This window comes from Polypterus senegalus, chromosome 10 (genome assembly GCF_016835505.1).
Source record: "Polypterus senegalus isolate Bchr_013 chromosome 10, ASM1683550v1, whole genome shotgun sequence".
NCBI classification, from domain to species: Eukaryota; Metazoa; Chordata; class Cladistia; order Polypteriformes; family Polypteridae; genus Polypterus; species Polypterus senegalus.
This window is the reverse complement of record NC_053163.1, coordinates 150,851,961-150,875,444: the sequence shown is the minus strand read 5'-3', so window position 1 is coordinate 150,875,444 and position 23,484 is coordinate 150,851,961. Positions and strand designations below refer to the sequence as shown.

The following is a 23,484-nucleotide window of genomic DNA, read 5'->3' as shown; positions in this document are numbered from 1 at the left end:
TTGTGAACTTGAGTCCGGGTATATTACTGTCCTGAATACGGATGACTGATCAACAAAGAATGGATGCGTTTGAATCTCCTGGAAAAATGGAATAATCTCACTATGTTTCCTCGACGTATGGTGGATAATAACATTGTGGTCAGCAACACAGGAGCGCTGCTGGGGACTGTACTTTCTCCGGTCCTATTCAGCCAACATACAGTACATCAGACTTCCAATACAACTCGGAGTGCTGCCACGTGCAAAAGTTCGCTGATGACACTGCTATCGTGGGCTACATCAGGAGTGGGCAGGAGGACGAGTACAGGAACCTAATCAAGGACTTTTTTAAATGGTGCGACTCAAACCACCTACACCTGAACACCAGCAAGACCAAGGAGCTGTTGGTGGATTTTAGGAGATCCAGGCCCCTCATGGACCCTGTGATCATCAGAGGTGACTGTGGAGAAGGTGCAGACCTATAAATACCTGGGAGTGCAGCTGGATGATAAATTGGACTGCACTGCCAGGACTGTTAATCATTCAGGATTTACTGCAACAGAACTTTATATGTTGTCTGTGTAAGAACACTCTGGCTAACCACAATGCACAGAAACCATAGAAAGCACACAAACTGCACACTGACTGCAAGAGAGGACAGAGCCGACTATACTTCCTTAGAAGACTGGCGTCCATCAACATCTGCAATAAGATGCTGCAGATGTTCTATCAGACGGTTGTGGCGAGCACAATCTTCTACACGGTGGTGTGTTGGGGAGGCAGCATAAAGAAGAGGGACGCCTCACGCCTGGACAAACTGGTGAGGAAGGCAGGCTCTATTGTAGGCACGGAGCTGGATAGTTTGACATCTGTGGCAGAGCGACGGGCGCTGAGCAGGCTCCTGTCAATCATGGAGAATCCACTGCATCCACTGAACAGGATCATCTCCAGACAGAGGAGCAGCTTCAGCGACAGACTGCTGTCTCCATCCTGCTCCACTAACAGACTGAGGAGACCCCACACTATGCGACTCTTCAGTTCCACCCGGGGGGTAAACGTTAACATTATACAAAGTTATTGTCTGTTATACCTGTATTGTTATCACTCTTTCATTTATTATTGTTTTTTATCAGTGTGCTGCTGCTGGAGTATGGGAATTTCCCCTTAGGATTACTAAAGTATCTATCTATCTGTCTATCTAATGAAGTCAAACCTCTGGGTTTCTGGCAATGATTGAGCTGAAGTGAATCCGGTGGAATGAGAAACAAACGGGATACAAAGCGCGATGTGAAAAATAGCAGGAAATGATGGTTCGTTGTCGTTAAATGAAATCTCTGCCTTTCTCCTTCCTCCTCTCTTCTCTTTTTCCCTCCTGATCATTTAAATAGTAAAGAGCCGGATGTAACTGAATGTGGACAGGTGCTTTCCATCCTGAGGCTGTGGTCTCTCTCCCTCATCCGTCCCTTCTGCACTTACGGGGACAACATTCACTGACGTACACATAACGCACAGTATAAGCGGGACGATGGAAATAACACGCACTCAGCACACACATCGAATACATTATTACTATGTAGCCCCGCTATGTCACTACAGTATATAACATCTCCCCACCTTCCCGTCTACATCTATAACCTCAGGCAGTTAGGTGTAGTAAAAGACAAGCAGGTGTTAAGTTACACTTTAAATAATGTATTATTGATAATATTCATAAATAATAACAACATGTAAAGTACATTTGAATATTGGCAACCATACAACCTGATAAATGGTCCTGTGTAGTTTCAGGTGGCACACAGACTTGTTAGTTACTTAAAATGTCTCCAGTTAAGGCATCATTTGAGGTCAGCTTTCTTCAGAACAGGCCGCATGCCTGTCTCAATATGGCTGAAGCTGTGCTCTTCATTGTGTTGTCCTTTTCAGTTCATGGTGTGTGAGATGCTCCTTCATCAGATTGGTATTAGAGAGAGGGAGAGAAAGCAAGCAAATGTATACGTTTTCTGTCCAACCCCTACGGCCAATAGGGTGTCGAGGTACTTAAAGGCTTTTAATACAAGCCAATTCCAAACAGCCATACTTTACACCAATGGGGGGACAGAATACCTTCACACCTGCCCTCCAAACCAGCAGAGAATCACTGGTCAGACATGTTTGAGGCACTTCCCCCCCCAACCCTGTCGTAAAATTACTCTAAAAGGGGTGAAGGGGTTCTTAAACCATCAAACCATCGCTGTTATTATCTATAATGTAACACTAATATTACAGTACATTGGCTTTGTCTAAGTTAGAAATAAAGACATACAAAATATTTATCAACTTGTATGCAAAATGTCACATCACAACACTCAGTGTCCATGTTTCATACCTGTGGCCCAAAATTGAGAAGATGTAAGCATTTGTTTTTTTTTTTTTCAGATCCTTTCATTAGTTGTTTGTTTCTAAAAAGCATCTTTATCCATTCCTATGTGTGCTCTTACTGTTTTATGTACATTTCCCAGATTCTGTTATCCAGGTTCCCAAACATTTGTACTCTTTAATCTTTTTCGGTTTCATTCCTTTGGCCAATGTCTTACATGTTCTTTCTGCAGACCGAAACATTATCATTACTTTGGCCCTGCTTAGGTTTAATTCTGTGCCATATTTCCTCCCTTTTTAATTACATTATTAATTTGTTGTAAGTCTGATTCCTTCTCTACAGTCTATACTGTGTCATCTGCACATATGCGTCCCCCAGTGTTTCCTTCCTCATCATTCTCCAGTGCCACTATTATTAAATATTCATTATATAAATGAAAAAATATAGGTGATAAAATACATCCTTCCCTTATTCCTTTTTTTATTGAAATGTATCTCGAGTTTCAATTTGCAGGTCTAATGCAAGCCTCCTCATTCCAATATATAGCTTTCATTAATGTTCTTTCAGTTTCTGGTATACCAGCCTATTGCACAACCTCCAGTAATTTATCATGTTTAATTTTATCCAATGGCTTTCTATAATCAGTATACTGTTGCATAAATATAAGGTTTTACTTCTTTCTAAAGCAGGGGTGTCCAACTCCGGTCCTGGTGGTCTGCAGTGGCTGCAGATTTTCATTCTAACAGTCTTCTTAATTTGTGAGCCATTTTTGCTGCTGATTCACTTGTATTGCCTTTGTTTTAATTGTCATGACTCACACCCCTTAATTGTTTCTTTTTCCTTAATGAGCAGCCAAATTATAACGAGACACAAAATGAGCCATCATATGACCAGCTAACCTGAAAATCAAGAAAGATGAAGGTCTCGGTCATGTTGGTCTGCTCAGGTCACCAAAAAATCTTGACGGTGGTCTTAGAAAAAACAGAAAATCAACAGTCTGCTCTGGTAGGATGAGAGCAGCAATAAGTCCAGATATTCAATTAACAGCAAGAATTGGCTTCTCATTAAGAAACTAGTTGATGTGAAATTCGCAGGAGTTTGACGTTCCAGTTCAGCTGGTCATCTGTCAGTTCGTTTCACATCTCATTTCTGTCTGGCTGCCATTTAATGAAGAAAAAAATAAATTCAGAGGACTGGACCCTTAAAAACAGAGCTATTTAAATGAAGAGAAAATGAGTTAATTAGCAGTGAAAACTGCTCGCTGATTAGAAAAAGGGTTAGAATGAAAAGCTGCAGCCACCGCGGCCCACCAGGACCAGAATTGGACACCCCTGCTTTAAAGCTTTCTTTATAAGCTTTCTAAAGCTCATTCATATAACATTCTTATTTGAAAAATTGCATCTGTTGCACGTTTTCCCTTTCTGAAAATTATTTGATTTTCTGATAGATTTTCTTTCAGTCTTTTTCAAATCTTTTCTGTATCAGGTTAAGCAGGTATTAATTAGAATTACAATCAAAGTAACGTGCACGTTCGCTATGGAGGAGGACAAGTAATCCACTGTAGGAAAAAAAAAATAACAAAGAACGCGGAGGAGGTGACGCGAACCACTCCACCACTGGGCTGAATATCCGTGTCTGCTAAAGCCACAGAGCATCTGACGAAGGCACCACGAAGACAACATTTCCCATGAAACACCTCGACAGGGCGTCTCCCTTCTCCAGCCTTTCAGCGTAGGCTCTCTGATCAACCTACCGTGACTTTTCAGGCGGAGACACAAAGGCGGGATCTGGGAAAGCAGTCCCTGCAAGTTTACCCAATCAGAGCAGAGTACACATTATTGATGTCCTGTTTAACCAGCCAAATGAAAGTAGATGAGTACGCTTACCGTCTTTCAACCAATGAAAACAGTAGGAAGGTGTGGTAACCAAAAAATGTTTGGCTACCACTTGCTTGTGCTCTTTTAACTAAAGATGGTGGGTTTTAGTCCAAATATGAAAAAAGGGAGAAACCTTTAAACAGACTGATTTTTTTTTTTGTTTTGTTTCTAGAGAGGTTTACTGTATATTGGCAACTTGTTGATTATGCTCACTTCTGGAAGCTGTGTGAAGCCGAACACAGAACAGATGATAAGAAATTGCATTGCCTAATTTAGGCTAATTTTAGCCGATTCAACTTTCTGCTCAACATTACTGAAGAAGTATTTCGTCTTGGAAGCCGAAAGCTGTTCGACCATGGACAAGGTATAATGAATCTCGTCGGACTAGTTGGTGTGTTTGTTTTACTGAACAGGGTGGAGGCTCGACTTGGAGCCGATGTGCGCGCGCGCAGTGTACGTGTATTTAATTTTTATTTTCTTGCTGCTTTGGTCGCCTTTTCATAGTTCATTCTGTATTGTTTGGAATATGCATCATTTACCAGCTCTTGTTGAGTAAAACAATGAAATTGAACGTGGAGTTAAATATCAGCCTATAGTATGGACACAACGTGTGCGTTTAGACGCTTCTGTCTTAGGGTTTTCTTTCACTAAAAATTCTATCATTCCAGCTTGTTTATAATCCGTATTGTCATTTATAACATATTTCATATCTTGAAGTAACCTAAGAGTTTTGATTTGTGCAGTAAAATTTTATGGTGCCTTTAATAATGAAGACTATCTAGAGGTGCTTTCTCGGGCAGCATACAACTGTCCATTGAATGGGAATGTTTTATGAATATGCATATTGTTCATTTTACAGCTATTGACACTACCAAGCAAAAGTTTGGACAAACTCGGAAAAGATGCATTTTTATTTATCAAGATACCATTTTAAATTGATTTTTACAAGTACAGCCCAGGCATTACTATCTTGCAAATGGTATTAGTGCTTCAAATTTTTTCCAATTTATTACTCACACGTGACTGCAGCCTTTCTTTATAATGGTCACCTTGTAGTGATTTTTTAAACGCTATTAGGTTATTAGAGAAACCTCTAATTTCAGTTGCACCTCTGAAACCTGTGATTCTGTTCACTTGGGTGGTAAAGTAGTGGCATTCCTAAAGTTTTTAACTGTGACTTCAGAAATGGACAAAATGAAAAAGCTTTCTTGGTAAACACGTCAGTTTAAGTTTTATTTCATGCAACAGATTCACAAGAAATTGAAGATTTCCTACAAATGCGCCAATTATTGTCTTGATCGAAAAAGCAGACTAGGTCTGGATAGGAAAAAAAGAAGGCCCAGTTGAACAACTGCATAAGACTATAAGTACATTTCAGAGTGTGAAATAATCATTTTATTTATATAGCGCCTTTCCAATGCTCAAGGCACTTGTGGAAGAAATGTGCGCCTTACTGTTGGCTTCCACCTTAAATACATGCTAAATACCAGTGCCGTCTGCAACAAAGAAAAGATGTCTCCTGGGTACTGGCTTTAGAGGCAGAGTTTCAAAGAAAAAGCTGTATCTGAAACTGGAAAATTAAAAAAGAAAAGGTTAAAATGGGCTAAAGAAGACAAGACGTTGAACTGGAGATGACTGACAAAAAAAGAGTGTTATGGTCAGAATCCTCCATTCTTCGTTGCAGAGGACACTGGTTTTTGATGTGCATTTAAAGAAGAAGAGACCTGAGGAACTGTAAGGCAGTTGAGAAACAAACTACAGACTCTGATTTCTTATTCTCTTAGGCCAGGGGTCCTTGGAGGGCCGCAGTGGCTGCAGGTTTTTGCTCCAACCCAGTTGCTTAATAAAAAGCACTTCTTGCTAAAGTAACACTTCTGCTTCACTTTAGGGATTTTGAGCCCTTATTGCTTAATTTTGTCTTAAAAAGCTATTTCAATTGCTCCTTATGATCAATAACATGCAAAAGAGAGAGCAGCATTTCTCCATTTAGCTCATTTACATTTACACCGGTGTGTATTTATCTGCACTATTGGGTTTAATTAAACACTTGGAAGAAAAATGAAGAGAAAAAAGTGAAGGACTGAGAATTACTTGTCCATTTTAGCCTTCAAATCATTTGCATGACAGAAAGGGGAAGAAAATCTAGGATATGAGAATGACCTGACATAGCAGAGTTAATTTAATTTCATAGCTTGTTAGTGCTTTATTGGCAAGAATTGCTTTCTAATTAAGCAACCAGGTCAGAACAAAAACCTGCAGCCACTGCGGCCCTCCAAGACTGTCTTAGGCCAGGGGTCTTCAGTCACAGTCTTGGAGGGCCGCAGTGGCTGCAGGTTTTTGTTCTAACCCGTTTGCTTAATTAGAAAGCAATTCTTGCCAATAATTTAATTTCATGGCTTGTTAGTGCTTTAACTCTGCTAGGTCGGGCAATTCTCATATCCTAGATTTTCTTCCCCTTTCTAAGGATATCATCCAAATGATTTAAAGGCTAAAACAGATGAGTAATTCTCAGTCCTTCACTTTTCTTCCAAGTATTTAATTTAACCCAATAGTGCATGATAAATACACACCGGTGTAAATGAAAACATGCTAAATGAAGAACTGCTGGTCTCTTTTGTGATTTGCATGTTGTTGCTAATTAGGAGCAATTAAAAAAACCAAGAATATAGCTGTTTAAGACTAAAATAAGCAATAAGGGTTCACGAGCGAGACAACGTAAGTGAAGCTCAAGTGTCACGTGAGCAATAAGGGCTACTTATTAAGCAATTGGGTTGGAGGAAAATCCTGCTGCTACTCTGGCCCTCCAGGACCGTGATTGAGGACCCCTGTCTTGGGCAGTTGAGCATCTTGGCCAGTGTTTCCCAAACTCGGTCCTGGGGACCCCCTGTAGCTGCAGGTTTTTGTTCCAACCAGCTTATTTTTTTTAATTGGATTCCTGGGCTAATTAAGTGAGGTGTTATTTCCCAAGTTCTGTGTTTTGGGAACAATATAGAAATTAGAAAACTTGGTAAAGTTTGGTTCAAAAAAAATAATAAATGTACTAAGCACTTATATAGGCATAATGTATTGTTTACTTTTTAACAATATTTTCATTTTGATTTTCATTCTACTTTTCCAGGTGTTGTAATTGTTTAATTAATCCATTATTTACTAATTAGTGGGTCTGACGCTAAAGTAGCAGCCTTTGATTATTCTGTGTTGTTTGCCAGCGTGTCTGCTCGGCTCATTTTTAATTGTCAATAAGATACAACGAAGGGGAAAAATTGCACAGAGAGGGCAAAATACAACGAAATCAACAAAAGAGAGTTAAGCATTTAAATCTATAGCAAAAGCAGAAATATTTCTAAATGTCTTATAAATGTTAAAATAATGCTGCTGTGCTTTTCTGAACGTAGAATAGGAGAAAAAAAATACCAGGTAATTAAATGAGATTAGCGTTTTCAGGTGTTGTCACTGATTAGGAATCTGGTTGGAACAAAAACCTGCAGCCACAGTGTGCCCCCAGGACTGAGTTTGGGAAACACTGATCTAGGCCTTCCATCCAGTTTGCCCTCTTCTCCCCTTTTGTAGGGAATCTTTGGTTTCTTGGTCATCTGTCACCTGCAGTAATCCTACTATTTCTGTTTTTAATCCAATTCTTGTTAAGAGTTAATTAGAATGTAAACCTAGTACAGCACAAATATACACACAGAAGAAATTGGTATTTGAAATGGCAGATTTGATGATATGCTGTGACACAAATGTAAGTAGACGGGCGAGGGTTTCTTTATTAGGCAAGTGTGGTCAAGCATTTAACGAAGTCACTTTTGAACAAATTAAATGTGAATTTGTATGATTACTGCTATCCTTAGTATCGTTTGACTTGCCCTTGTGGACCATACTTTAAGAGACAATTTTGGGTACTTAGAGTCGGGGTCAGAGTCTGCAAAAATGTAGTGACTCCTAATAAATTTAAATTGTAATGAAAAAAAAAATACAGCAAGTTCAAATGTCCCATTTCACAAACAATAGTCCTAATTAAGTATTTCTCTGATGTAAGAACAAAGCCAAGTGCACAGTCGTGTTACTACAAGTGTGAAGTTCAGCTGAGCGATTAAACAACCTGACATTCACGTATTGTAATCTGGATTTTGGTACGTTACAAAAAGTGTTTTCATTTTATTTCCGATTATAATGTGTGTTTAACAAGTCCATTTGAGTGTAAACAAGTGTAATGATGTAGGTGGAGGTGTGTGCTATGGCCTGATGTGTACTCAGGGGTTCTTGTCTTTTGTTTAAACTGGCCAATAAGGTAGAGAAGTTCTGTGGTTAAATGACGTGTATGTTGCCTTCCTTCAATCAACATGGAAAATACAATAGCATATTAAATACAGAAGGATTTATCTACTGACTTTACAGCTCTGCTTTAACTCTTTGAGGGCTGAATATTTTTCCAAAAAAATTATGCTTTCACACCAAAATCAACCTGAAACGTCTTTTGCTCCATGCTGTGGCTGCCAGTTTGTCAAGTTTGCTGCCAGGCTATCTTCACGTGGCTGGGACAGCAGCGGTGGTCATGGTCACAGTGCATTACATCTCTGGTTTCTACGTACACCTTATCATTGTTAAGTGGCAGTCCTCCCTGGCAAACATTGTCAGTAGCATGACTAGCTGGGCACCGATCAGCTGAAGCTGGACCCTCACATTCATTTTCGATCACTTGTATCAAAATCTGAGTCTGACAAGTCATAGTCCAGTTTAGAGATAATAGGCAAAGCACCATCCATGGACTATTTTGCTTTTCGCATTCGATTTGATTTCTCGCCAGATGTCGTGCCATTTTTGCCATTGTGTGCGCCTTGTTACTCAGGACAGCGCATGGAATCTCGGTCAAACCAATGAATCTAACTTTCCTTCTATCAACGAGAGCCCAACGTAACGGTTGGTTTTGTCAGAGTTTATAGTCGATGACCATCATCAACTTTTTCTTTTGACAAAAGTCGACATCAGCCCTGAAAGAGTTAAGAACCACTGCTCTAGAGCCCAGCAGGCATTCAGGCCTAATTCTGTTGTTTACCAAGCTGTGCTGCAAGTTAGACTAATTGTTTTGAGCATAACCTTATATTTATCTATTTATTGATTTTTGGGGTCAAATACAATCGCAAAACAGTCTTTAGACACAATGGCATATGTGTTTTCTGCATGTAGAGTACAATAAAAAGTATTTTTTGTTAGTTCGATTAGGGCAGAAACATCCAGAATGTGCTTGCAGCATAATGCATGGTGTAGGTGATACTGATGATCGAACAATATAATGGCAATTGAATAAATATATGAGTATCCATATAACATAAGGTGTAAAACGCACAGCATGAACGGCCAAGGAATGAAAGCAGCTGATTTGCTGAATGGACCGAAAAGGTAAATCGGTAATATAAACTGATTAGTAGTGGACATCCTTGCACAAAGATGTCTTTGTCACAGACTGGGAAGATGGCCGTATGTAAGAGAGCAGTTTAATGGCCGAGGGGAAAATATGTTTGCGAGTCTGGTGATCAATTGAATGCCATGACATCACTTTCTGTGACAATTGCTTCTCTTTCTGGTAGAAAGAGAAGTGGTTTGTTGGTGGGGTGTGCTGGGTCTCGGAAGTGCTTTCTTCATGCATTTCTTGTCATAAATGTCATGTTGTTAGAAGCTTAGCTTCAGTGATGAACTAGGCCATCTTAAGCACTTGTTTCACAGCCCTGCAGTCTGGCACACTGCAAGGACCCTGTTAGTTTTTGATACGGCTACTCGGCAGGCTCTGCCCACAGTTCAGCTGTTGCTTATTGCATTTGGATATCACTTTTTCTGAACTCTAGGTTTATAGGTACAGTGCATCCGGAAAGTATTCACAGCGCATCACTTTTTCCACATTTTGTTCTGTTACAGCCTTATTCCAAAATGGATTAAATTCATTTTTTTCCTCAGAATTCTACAAACAACACTCCATAATGACAACGTGAAAAAAGTTTACTTGAGGTTTTTGCAAATTTATTAAAAATAAAAAAAAATTAAAGCACATGTTACATAAATATTCACAGCCTTTGCCATGAAGCTCAAAATTGAGCTCAGGTGCCTCCTGTTTCCCCTGATCATCCTTGAGATGTTTCTGCAACTTCATTGGAGTCCACCTGTGGTAAATTCAGTTGATGTGACATGATTTGGAAAGGCACACACCTGTCTATAGAACGTCCCACAGTTGACAGTTCATGTCAGAGCACAAACCAAGCATGAAGTCAAAGGAATTGTCTGTAGACTTCAGAGACCGGATTGTCTCGAGGCACAAATCTGGGGAAGGGCACAGAAAAATTTCTGCTGCTTTGAAGGTCCCAATGAGCACAGTGGCCTCCATCATCCTTAAGTGGAAGAAGTTCGAAACCACCAGGACTCTTTCTAGAGCTGGCCGGCCATCTAAACTGAGGGAGAAGTGCCTTAGTCAGTCACCTTCCAGAAGGACAACCGTCTCTGCAGCAATCCACCAATCAGGCCTGTATGGTAGAGTGGCCAGACGGAAGCCACTCCTTAGTAAAAGGCACATGGCAGCCTGCCTGGAGTTTACCAAAAGGCACCTGAAGGACACTCAGACCATGAGAAACAAAATTCTCTGGTCTGATGAGACAAAGATTGAACTCTTTGGTGTGAATGCCAGGCGTCACATTTGGAGGAAACCTGTCACCGCTCATCACCAGGCCAATACCATCCCTACACTGAAGCATGGTGGTGGCAGCATCATGCTGTGGGGATGGAACTGGGAGACTAGTCAAGATAAAGGGAAAGATGACTGCAGCAACGTACAGAGACATCCTGGATGAAAACCTGCTCCAGAGCGCTCTTGACCTCAGACTGGGGCGACGGTTCATCTTTCAGCAGGACAACGACCCTAAGCACACAGCCAAGATATCAAAGGAGTGGCTACAGGACAACTCTGTGAATGTCCTTCACAGGCCTAGCCATAGCCCAGACTTGAATCCGATTGAACATCTCTGGAGAGATCTTAAAATGGCTGTGCACCGACGTTTCCCATCCAACCTGATGGAGCTTGAGAGGTGCTGCAAAGAGGAATGGGCGAAACTGGCCAAGGATAGGTGTGCCAAGCTTGTGGCTGCATGTTTTCATTCTAACCCTTTTCTTAATGAGTGACCTGTTTTTGCTGCTAATTAACTTCTTTTGAATTCATTTTAATTGACTTGCTCTTGAAGACTCGGACCCCTTAATTGGCAGCCAAACAATAAATCATGAGCCAAAACAACTGGTGTCCGTCAGTCAGTATCAGAAAATAAAGAAAGGTGAAGGTCTCAGGAATGTCAATCTGCTCAGGTCCACAAAACATTTTAACAGATCTCTTAGAAAAGAGAAAATCAGCAGTTTCGTAAATGTCTGCTAATGCTCCACGAGAGCAGCAACAAGCCATAGAATTAAAGAATGAGTTTAATTAACGACAAGAATTGGAACCTCATTTAAGAAGCTTTTTGGAGTGAAGTTGTTTCCGTTTGAGGCCCTGACTTGGTTGATCTTCTGTTGACTCACCCACTTCACGTTCCTTTTCTGTTTGGATGCCGTTTAAGGAAAGAAATGAAGAAATTCAGGAGTCCATTAAAATGAATTCACAAGAAGTTAATTGGCATCACAAACAGGGCACTCAAAAAAAAACATGGAGTTGGCGACCCCTGTTCTTAATGGGCCCAGGCACATTTGTTGGTACGCCTAGAAAAAAAATCCTAAATAGCTGGATTTCAGTTAATTTTTTTTTTCCCTCCCCAAAGCTAGCTGTTTTCTTCAATTTGTATCGTAAACATGCAACCAGTCATTCAGCCAATTTAAATGGAGAAAATTAACCACTCTTCTGTTTGGTATCCTCATGTTTCCCACACTGAACGTGGACCTGAGAAAGCAAAAAGAGTTGTCCGAGGAGATCAGAAAGAACATGATAGACAAGCATGTGAAAGGCAAAGGCTAGAAGAAAGTCTCTAAGCAGCTTCTTGTGGCAACAGTTGTAAATATTAAGAAGTTTAAGGACCATGGCATTGTAACCATCCTCCCTGGATGCGGCTGTAAGAAGAAAATCCCCAGAATGGGCAGGAGGAGAGTGAGAATAGTAGACAAAAGGCCAAAGACAACTTCTTCTAAAGTGATACAAGCTGAATTCCAAAGTCAAGGTCCACCAGAGTCTGATCACACCATCTGTTGCTTTTTGAATGACAGTAAGTTTCATGGAAGAGGACCCAGGAGGTCTCCATCATTGAAAGAAAAAAAAATATAAAAAATAAAAACCAGATTGGAATTTGCCAAAATACATACATATTGACAAGCCACAATGCTTCCAGGAGAAATTTGTTTGTACAGATGAGGCAAAACTGGAGTTTTTTTTGGCAAGCCTCATCAGCTGTATGTCCACAGACCAAAAAATGTGTTCTTTTCTATGAAAGCCTCCATATCTACTGTGAAACATGGAGGAGGCATGGCTATGTTTAGGGGCTTCTTTGCTGCATCTGGCATGGGGTGCCTTGGGTCTGAGCAGAGAACAATGAAATCTCAAGAATATCAACATTTTAGAGTGAAGCATACTGCCCAGTGGCAGAAAGCTCTGTTTCAGTTACATGTCATGAATCCTCCAACAGGATAAGGAGCCAAAACACAAAGCTAAAAGCACCCAGGAATGGCTAAGAACAAAGCATTGGCCTATTCTGAAGTGGTCTTTTAGGAGCCCTAATTTGAGTCCTATCGAACATCTATAAAAAGAACTGAAGAATGCAGTCTGGTGGAGACTTTCTTCAAACCTTGCACAGCTGGAACATTTTGCTCATGATGAGTGGGCCAAATGACCTGTGGACAGGTGCAGAAGTCTCATGGAAAGCTCCAGGAATTGCTTATTTGCAGTTAATGGCTCAAAAGGTTGTGCAGCAAAAGTTTAGGTAAAGGGTACCGTCATTTTTGTCCATGACACTGGACATATTTGTTTTGTTATTTGAAATATTCGGTTGCATCAAAACTCTAAAGCAAAGTCTTTGTTTTGTTAAATACACAATAAGCATGGATGCCAGTTACCTTTGTCAGTTTCGTGGTATCCTGGAGACAATTGTGAGTTCTTTGTTCGTGGAGGGGTACCAAGAAATTAGTCCATGTATGTGTGTGTATTCTCCTCTCTCTCTCTCTCTCTGGTTTTTCTAGGTTGGCCAGTTCCTCTTCAAATTTGGGGGATGCTGGTGCAGACGTTTTAACAGCATAATGCCCTTCCTGATGACAACTTAAGTCAATTTTTACCACTTGCAGGAAGATAAGTGTTCTTACTTTAGTCCACAGTCAAAGGGATTATATGATAAATGTAAATCCACTGAAAATGATCAAACTCAGAATATTGTCCCAATTTATTAATTTGCAATTTAAGGCATCCCCAAACACAGTTTGAACACATAACACCTATATGTAGGCAGAGTCATTTGTTGGGCACATTATCAAATCTTCACAAATTAAAAAGATTTTTATTTTTTTTTTAATTCTTAAAAGAAATGGTATTATGTAGGATTTGTCTAGGAGTCTTTTAGCAGAACATGAACTTCTTCATGTAAACTGGTATAAATGTTTCAATGGCATGCTATTTTTCACTCTGCTGTCGGATTGCACACTGTTTTATCATGCTAGGGTCCTATGGTGACCCTGTTTCCTTGCATACTCTTTTTATTTTGTAGGCTTGAACAGAATTCCAAAAATCCCAGCAAAATAAAAATATCAGCAGAGTACAAATGCGAGTGTTGAATGTTGGTAAAATAATAGGCTACCTGGTCGCTCTTTCTTTTACTACTTCAATTAGTCTCTGGTCCGGTTTAGTCTTTGCTCCCACATGGCGTTTGAATGGAATGGCTGAAACAGACTGCATGCCGTGCCTGAATGTGGCCACTGAGAGAAATGGTCTCCACGGGATAGCAAATGGCAGAGAGAGAGAGGGAGTGGGTTTCTTTGTTTTGACCAAACTCCCCCCTGTCTTTATGGTGGTACAGCTTCTTTGAGATTTCTTTCTGACCTATGAGATATCAGAGTGTAGGCTTCATTTGAGTCTTGTTTAAGTATACCTGAGCTCAGGCAGATTCAGCCCCACATTCCAGCCAATGTCAAGGGGTGCCATAAATTCTACCTATCCTTTTTATTCAGGATATGCCAGTCTGTTAATCTTTCATCTTAGCCTACCTGTATTCCCCTGTGGCTAGCTAACCAGTTTGTTTCCGAGTTTTATCTGTACTAGTTTAAACCCATTGTAGGTACACTTGGTTTGTATTATTGTTTTTTAAGTACATATTTTCATCATCATAAACCATTCATGTGACAGTTGGTTAAAATCCTCATCCTGAAAACCAATTGAAATTGGAGGGGAAACAAAGTGGTGCTCCATATATCTGTTTTGGCTTCAGCAGAATGTCCATTTGAAGTTGAAACCTTATGCTGCCATAGTTTTCCTGGTAGATACCAACCAGATTGTGTGGTTTGTGTCGGTCAGTTTTTGGTAAGGGGTATTGTTCTTTTATATTTGTTAGTGAAGATTAAAGTATAAAACAAGCAAATCAATTCTTAGTATCATTGTATATCCATGGATTTTAATGCTAATTTATTTTCTAGGTTTGCTGTTCAGATTTGAAAGGCTTTTATTTCTAAATTCAGTGTTCTGTCTAACTGTTAGTGAGTAGTTTAATATTATTAGATGCTACTTGTAAAGATGACTATATTGTTTATTTTGCCCGCCGTGTGCTCCGTTTGTTTTTTGCATTTAATTAGCATATAGTATTACTTGAGTTATCATGAACATTTTCTTAGGGCGTCTTCCTGAAGATAATAAACTGCTTCACAGAATTTATTAATTATTATTATTATTTCAAATATATTTTTACAATTTTATTTCTAGAAGATTTACCACACTGCACACTGTTGTACAGCTCTGATCTTTTTGGGTGAAGTTTATTTGTCCAGCCACGCTGTATTGTAAGGGAGTTTGTCACTGAATAATTTGTTTTGCACCATAATCAAGTCAGGAGTAGCTCTTTGTGGAATGATAGTTCATTACAGGGTGCGTTCGCATAAATACACATAGTCAGCCATATTTGATTGGCAGGGTCATCAGTGATGTGTTTTGGTATGTGAGAGAAAATCGCAGAACCCTCAGAAAATCCATGGGGACGTTATTGAGAACATAGATAATGACCTGTGACCCAGACAGGAACTGAACCCTACTTCCTAGAACTAAAACTTTTCCACCATGTTGTCTGCCTAAGAAAGGATTCCCCTCTTGATAGCTATGAAGTCCCGATTTGCATTGAACCAACAATCCCCCTTGAAGTCCTAATCACGACGCAGCAGTAAAGGGGTAGGGGTTGGGGTCGCCCAGTGAAATTCTAATCCCGTTGAAGCTTGTAGTTTCTTGAGGTGCCAAAAATCCCAAAATACTGGTACTCCTACCTATTTATAATCTGGGTTTTCCAATACTTTTCCAGTACTGGTATAACACACAGCCTTAGGATGGACTAGTGAGGTGAGGACTCGAGCGAGCAACCAGTTGGCATAAAGTGCTTAGTGTGTTGATTCAGTCGATGTCCAAGTAAATTGTGCAGTACTTTCCTCATCAATAAATAATCCAAAAATACATGACTGGAGAAGATAAAACCAACAAATGAGTTCAATAAAAATTTCCATTGGAAAAACCAGGAATAAAAATAGATTCTGTCATGCGCGCTCTCCCCCGTCTCTCCTGCTCACCCTGTTAGGATCTCTCATCAGGGCAGAGACCCCAGGAAACACTGTTAACCTTCTGTCTTCTCATCTCAGCCACCTTGCTTGGTACCTGCAGTGACATTCCTGCCACCATGCTTCAGCATTTACAGAATTGCATGAGGCCCAAACGCTTCTCCTCCACAGCTCAGCAGAGGTGATCCACCCCTGGAGCTCCATAGCTCTCACTACGCTGCGAAGTGTCCCGACCACTTTGCCTCCTGTTCTTGGCACTAGCACCAGCCTCATCCTGCTCTCTCCTTGTTTTCTGTTTTTTTTTCTGTCTGTTTTTCCCCTTCTAACTACTCAGACTCCTTTTTATTCCAATGAGTCTTGGTCCTGCACTCATGGACCCACCAGGACTGCTAATGAGGGTTGGATGAGCAAGTCACTCCTTTTCGCACGTGCATAACTAGTTATTCCATTACCCCCTTAATGTCCATCCAGCATGCACTTAGACCTGCAAGTGTGAGCTGCACGATTTTAAAACAAAAATCCCTGCACCACCACAGACCCCTAATACACTTCAATATACAGGGTGTCCACAAAGTCTCTTTACAATTTCAAGATTTTATTAAAAACACAAACGAATAGACAAATCTGTGGAAATTATTACATAATGATTGAGTAGATATTGAAGATTTTCTTTCTTCATTCAATACACCTCTATATGGGCACCATTAGTGGCACGAAGCACATCAAGACGGTGCTCGATTTCTTGCCATGTTCTCTGTAGCATAGCGTCCTCAATGGTGGCAATGACATAAGTGATCTTTTGCTTTAGGTCATTAATGTCCTGTATCTTTTTATCGATGCACAATATCTTTAACATAAACCCACAGAAAGAAGTCCAGGGGAGTGATATCTGCTGAATGAGGTAGCCAGGGAATTGGGCCACCCTTTCCAGTCCGATTTTGGTTCAATAAACCACGCAACACATTGTCCCTTTTCTTGAGGAGTAGCCATTTTTTTAGTGGTTTATTCAACAGCTTCTCTTTCATCAACAAGATACCTGAAATGCACAAATGCAGTGTGATTACAAACTTTGATAACGACTGAGTACACAGGACAGATTTGATTAATTTATCTCATCAATTGCCTTTTTAGTAATTTTTTAAAATTGTAAAGAGACTCTGTGGACACCCTGTAATGATTTATGTACTTTACTACAACATCAATTACATTCAGTTGTCACTTTTATAACTCATTGTTGTAATTAGCAAAACTTTGGTACCTCTGTGTTTGAAGTCCATTTAAAATAAATTCAAAATAATTCCAACTTTCAGAACACTTACCCAAGACCCCGAATTTACTAACGCAGATATCTTTACTGTTGTCATACTTAAAAACAACAAAATATGATGTGACATCTCTTTTTAAAAACAGCACTATAAAATAAATATCGCTCAAAATCGCATATACACACAAGCAATAAAACTGACAATAAATAATCAGATTCATGAATCCATTAGAAGAGTCCGCTGAATTAGTGTTGTTTGTGTAACGACATTTCAAAGGAAAGTTTAAATCGGTTAGGCAGGGGAGTGATGGAGGCCACAGCTCTAGGAATGACGCAGATTTTTCAATTTGTGCAGGATTGAAAATCTTTTTTGTATTGCTCTGGATATTGAATTTGCTGTCACGTGTTGTTCATTGGAGTCCCAGGGTTTTAACGATTGCTTTGTAGCCCTTTTCCAAATGAAGCATTTCAGTAACTTCCAGAATTTCTTTTCATCAAGGCATTTTGTGCTGCTTGTTGAGGCCTTTTAGCCAATTTCACATTGCTGGAAATGTTCTGTTTTAAGTCATATGCTGGGTATGTCTAGTCGAATTTATTCTGTTATTTAAACTTCGTATAGTAGTTGGTTGGGTTACTAAGTGGGCAGTTACTTTTTCACATGGGTGGTCAAGATGTTGGTGAACTTTTTATTTTCTTCAGTAAATCAATTGATCATTTTAAAAATTGTTTACTCCGGCAGTCTCTTGTATTATATTAGTTTAAATATCAGAAACAAGTGTTATGGATAAGCAGAAATGTTGGCAATCGAGAAGGAGGGCAGATGCTTCTTCAAAGCACGTATATGATGCTTGACTTGCAATCCTTTTTTATTATATTGGGTTCTCATTTGTTCAACTAAATTTCTTCTCAATAAAGGCAAAAGTACTAGGGTGTTGTACCGTGTTAGCCTCTATGGATGTAGTGAGAATTTAAGCAAAATGACACCTTTTATTGGCTAACTAGAATGATTACTATATGCAAGCTTTCAAGGCAACTCTGGTCCCTTCATTTTGCCTGACGAAGGGTCCCGAGTTTCCTTGAAAGCTCGCATATTGTAATCTTTCTAGTTAGCCAATAAAAGGTGTCATTTTACTTAACGTCTCACTACAAAAGAGACAGGACAATAAGATGAAACATATCTACAGATTCTTGAGTTTTGCGGAGCAGGCAATAGTAATTTGTAGAGGATCTGTTTTCAACCTCTTTTGTACGGAGACCATCATAGGCATTTTATGTGTTCTCTTTCATTCTGTTTGGTGGGGGAAAGTGTTAACTGGGAATGCTCTTCTCTTTTCACAGGCAGAATTCCTGAAAGGACTTCCTGTCTATAATAAAAGTAATTTTAGTCGTTTCCATGCAGACTCTGTGTGCAAGGCGTCGGTAAGTGGCATCTTTTTTTCTTCTCCATTTGACTTGGCAGATCTTCTCATCACAAGGGACATCTGTCATCAAATGAATCCATATACCCTTTAAACATTAAGCTGAGGAAGTGCTCATATCAATCGTTTTATTGCCTTTCATTTAAAAGGCACTTGCTGCGTAAAACGTTTTTTTCTTCTGCCTTTTAACATTTTAGCATCAAAGGAAAATTTCATCCTTTTTAACATATGGGCTCATTATAACTCTCTATATTAGGGTCTTATTTCCTTCATATCTGAAGTGCATTTAAAATCAAAACTCATCTTACATAATTTATAAATATATTTTGACCTTTACTGTGTGTAAGCTAACCTTTGCAAATTAAATTTGAGCATTTTTTTCCCCTGAAATTATTTTAAAGGATCAAAATGTAGAGACATTTTCTGGGTGGATTTTAAAAATAAGGAAATAACAAGACAACACTTCCAATGTGGGTATGCTGTCCAGAAGTGATGTTCATTGTTTTATTAAAGATGAAGACCTCCTACACTGTTTGTTTAATGTTTCCTTTGTTCAGAAATAGCATGCGGCTTTGTCTCACCTGTAACTACAAGATATAATGTGTGAAGTGAAAAATGAGAGGCTTGGCTTACCAAGCATTTCTGTTTTTGTTTGTTTATTGGTAGACAAGTTGCATTGGGGATAAACAATAATAAAACTTTAGGATTATTATGCATATCAAAACCATTTTGATTATAGACATGGGGCCTGGTTGAGTGTTATAGTGAGTCTATATGCCCCAAAGATTAAACTTCATCCATCCTCTTCTGATCGGTGCAGCGTCTGCTGTGATGTGGCTCTGCATCGGTCTGTTGTGGTGAAAAAGGAGCTGAAAGGCAAAGCTCTCAATTTACCGGTCGATCTACATTCCTACCCTCCCCTATGGTCATGAGCTGTGGGTAGTAACCGAAAGAACGAGATTGCGAATACAAGATTGAACTTTAAAAAGAAAGTTAATTTTCCTTCATACATTTAAGATATCTCATTCTAGATGTGTATAGTGACAATAAAAGGTATTCTATTCTATCATACAGTTAGGTCCATAAATATTTGGACAGAGACAACTTTTTTCTAATTTTGGTTTTGTACATTACCACAATGAATTTTAAATGAAACAACTCCGATGCAGTTGAAGTGCAGACTTTCAGCTTTAATTCAGTGGGTTGAACAAAACGATTGCACAAAAATGTGAGGCAACTAAAGTATTTTTTGAACACAATCCCTTCATTTCAGGGGCTCAAAAGTAATTGGACAATTGACTCAAAGGCTATTTCATGGCAGGTGTGTTCAAGTCCGTCGTTATGTCATATCAATTAAGCAGATAAAAGGCCTGGAGTTGATTTGAGGTGTGGTGCTTGCATGTGGAAGATTTTGCTGTGAACAGACAACATGCGGTCAAAGGAGCTCTCCATGCAGGTGAAAGAAGCCATCCTTAAGCTGCGAAAACAGAAAAAACCCATCTGAGAAATTGCTACAATATTACGAGTGGCAAAATCTACAGTTTGGTACATCCTGAGAAAGAAAGCAAGCACTGGTGAACTCAGCAACGCAAAAAGACCTGGACGTCCACGGAAGACAACAGTGGTGGATGATCGCAGAATCATTTCCATGGTGAAGAGAAACCCCTTCACAGCAGCCAGCCAAGTGAACAACACTCTCCAGGGCTTGGTCGGTGTATCGATATCCAAGTCTACCATAAAGAGAAGACTGAATGAAAGTAAATACAGAGGGTGCACTGCAAGGTGCCAGCCACTCATAAGCCTCAAGAATAGAAAGGCTAGATTGGACTTTGCTAAAGAACATCTAAAAAAGCCAGCACAGTTCTGGAAAAACATTCTTTGGACAGATGAAACCAAGATCAACCTCTACCAGAATGATGGCAAGAAAAAAGTATGGAGAAGGCTCATTATCCAAAGCATAGCACATCATCTGTAAAACACGGTGGAGTCCGGCAGTGTGATGGCTTGGACGTGCATGGCTGCCAGTGGCACTGGGACACTAGTGTTTATTGATGATGTGACACAGGACAGAAGCAGCCAAATGAATTCTGAGGTGTTCAGAGACGTACTGTCTGCTCAAATCCAGCTAAATGAGTCAAATTGATTGGGCGTTTCATGATACAGATGGACAATGACCCAAAACATACAGCCAAAGCAAAGTAGTGGAAAATTCTTGAATGGCCAAGTCAGTCACCTGATCTTAACCCAATTGAGCAGGCATTTCACTTGTTGAAGACTAAACCGGACAGAAAGGCCCACAAATAATCAGCAACTGAAAGTAAAGCCGCTGCAGTAAAGGCCTGGCAGAGCATTAAAAAGGAGGAAACCCAGCATCTGGTGATGTCTAGGAGTTCAAGATTTCAGGCTGTCATTGCCAGCAAAGGGTTTTCAACCAAGTATTAGAAATGAACATTTTATTTCCAGTTATTTAATTTGTCCAATTACTTTTGAGCCCCTGAAATAAAGGAATTGTGTTAAAAAAATGCTTTAGTTGCCTCACATTTATATGCAATCTTTTTGTTCAACCCCCTGAATTTAAGCTGAAAGTCTGCACTTCAACTGCATCTGAGTTGTTTCATTTAAAATTCATTGTGGTGATGTACAGAACCAAAATTAGAAAAAAGTTGTCTCTGTCCAAATATTTATGGATCTAACTGTATATCCAAAAAAAAGTGGACCTTTTTTGTTAAATGTGTACACAATAACAAAACTTCTGGATTAGCGTAAGCTGCCCTTATTCAGGGTGTTCATAAGAACTGGAATGAATCATTGCATAAGGTAGAAGTACATAATAAACCAGAATAGCTCCATCAGATATTTTAAATATTAAAATGTGTGCTTCAATTTAATTAAGTAGTATAATAATACATTTTATTTATTCTCAATTGTAATTGAAAATTGTCACCACGTAGTAGAGGTCCACAGAGGATTTGACCCTAGTAAAGGATCAAAGATTTAAAAATAGCAATATATATATATATTCTTAGTCACTAACATTGAAGTCAAAGCCTCATGGGAGTGACTTTTAAACTGAAGACAGGACTCCTGACCAAGAAATGAGGAGGAGATTTAGGTTTGAAATTCAAAACGTCACTCCCTTAAAGCTGTAGTTTTTCTGTTTATGATGCACGTCAATATTCTGTCAAAAAAAAGCATGCGTTACGCACGTTTTGTGCATACAGCTAGATAACTGACATGTGGTTTACGCAAGCTCCACCGAATCCGTACCCTCGGTGTGTCCACTCATCTCCCCAAATCCCAACACAACTACAAAGCATATGAGTGAGTAAACCTATTAAAAATAATTTTAGAGTGTAGTATTTTTTTAAGCTTCAATAATTCTCCACATACTGTATGTGATAGCTTATTTTTTGTCATAGAAACTTTAGTCAATAAATGCCACACATTTCATATTGTTTCCTCCAGGAGCAGAAATTATTCAGATGCTTTGTTTTTTTTTTTCATTCAGTTAAGTTGCAGCTTTATGCTAAAAATCTTTAATTTTTTCCCCACATTAAGTAACACTTAATACCCCCAGAATAACAAAGCAAAAACAGGGTTTTAAACATTATTAAAAGCACTCGTCTTGTATTTCTGAAATATTCTGTAATGTGATTTTTACAATAAATACCCATTTTAAAATGCTGGAGCTGCATGAGCAACATATTGTAAGGAATACAGAAGATGAGACCCGCATTTTGTTTTTTTACTCTTAAGAATATTTGTTTGTTTTTATACAAGCAGAGTCTCTTAGAATGTCCTGTCTATGCAAAGTTCATAGTTTTTTGTGGAAATTGTTCGCAATGTGCCAATTATATTCTAAATCCTTCCCTAGTGTATACAGTATGTTTTCATGTGTATATAACAGTTTAATGACTGGGATGTTTCTTTTACAGAACAGGAGGCCATCTGTTTATCTGCCCACACGGGAATACCCATCTGAGCAGAGTAAGTTGACAAGCATTGTCAAGAATTTCCATAAGCAAGTAATCACGACCAACATTTTGTGAATGTGCCAAATATAAATAACAGTATGACTAAGTTAAACAAATATAATTTCTGATGCAGCAATGAGAAAATTAATAATTTTAAGACTCTTGATTTTGCAACCGGAGTACTTATTCTCTTATTTATGCATTCCTTGACAAACAGTTACTGTATGTGTTTGTAAATTTAAGCACAGCCTCCTCCTTTGTGCTATAGATGTAAATGTAACAAACAACAGTCTTGGTTTTAGATAAGATACTGTCATATTTGTAACAAGGTAGGAAATATCGATCAGATATTGGGACAATGTGTACAGGGTTAATTCCGAGTTGCCAAATACAGTAAATGCACTAAATGTTTTTGCCAAGTTAGCATGTAAATGCAGAATCTGGGGTTGGCAGGGTTGGGGGTGGTTGGTAGTGATAGCTGACAGACATGGAGAAAATTATTTTTTTTAACTAAAGGTATACTCCACACAAAAATATTTTTTATGTTAACTATTCCACGGTTTCTGTAGTGATGACTGGGTGGCGTAGAATTTCTCTCCTATTTTTATGAAGAGCAGATATAAAAATAGGTTGACGATGTAATACAAGCTTAATGGTATCTAATTCTGTACAACTCATAACGCATACAGTGGGTACGGAAAGTATTCAGACCCCCTTCAATTTTTCACTCTTTGTTATATTGCAGCCATTTGCTAAAATCATTTAATTTTTTTCCTCATTAATGTACACACAGCAGCCCATATTGACAGACAAAAAAAAGAATTTTTGAAACTGTTGCAGATTTATTAAAAAAGAAAAACTGAAA

General features: G+C 39.1%; 1 protein-coding gene across 1 annotated transcript in view; it reads left to right on the top strand.

Annotated features, from left to right (window-relative positions):
- Positions 1-4,272: 4,272 nt before the first annotated feature.
- Positions 4,273-23,484, top strand: part of dda1 (DET1 and DDB1 associated 1) — a 32,015-nt gene continuing 12,803 nt past the window's right edge. The window contains exons 1-3 of the mRNA XM_039767064.1: positions 4,273-4,576; positions 18,566-18,646; positions 22,581-22,632. Coding sequence (XP_039622998.1) covers positions 4,568-4,576; positions 18,566-18,646; positions 22,581-22,632 — 142 coding nt within the window. The 5' untranslated portion in view covers positions 4,273-4,567. The remainder of the gene's footprint in view (positions 4,577-18,565; positions 18,647-22,580; positions 22,633-23,484) is intronic.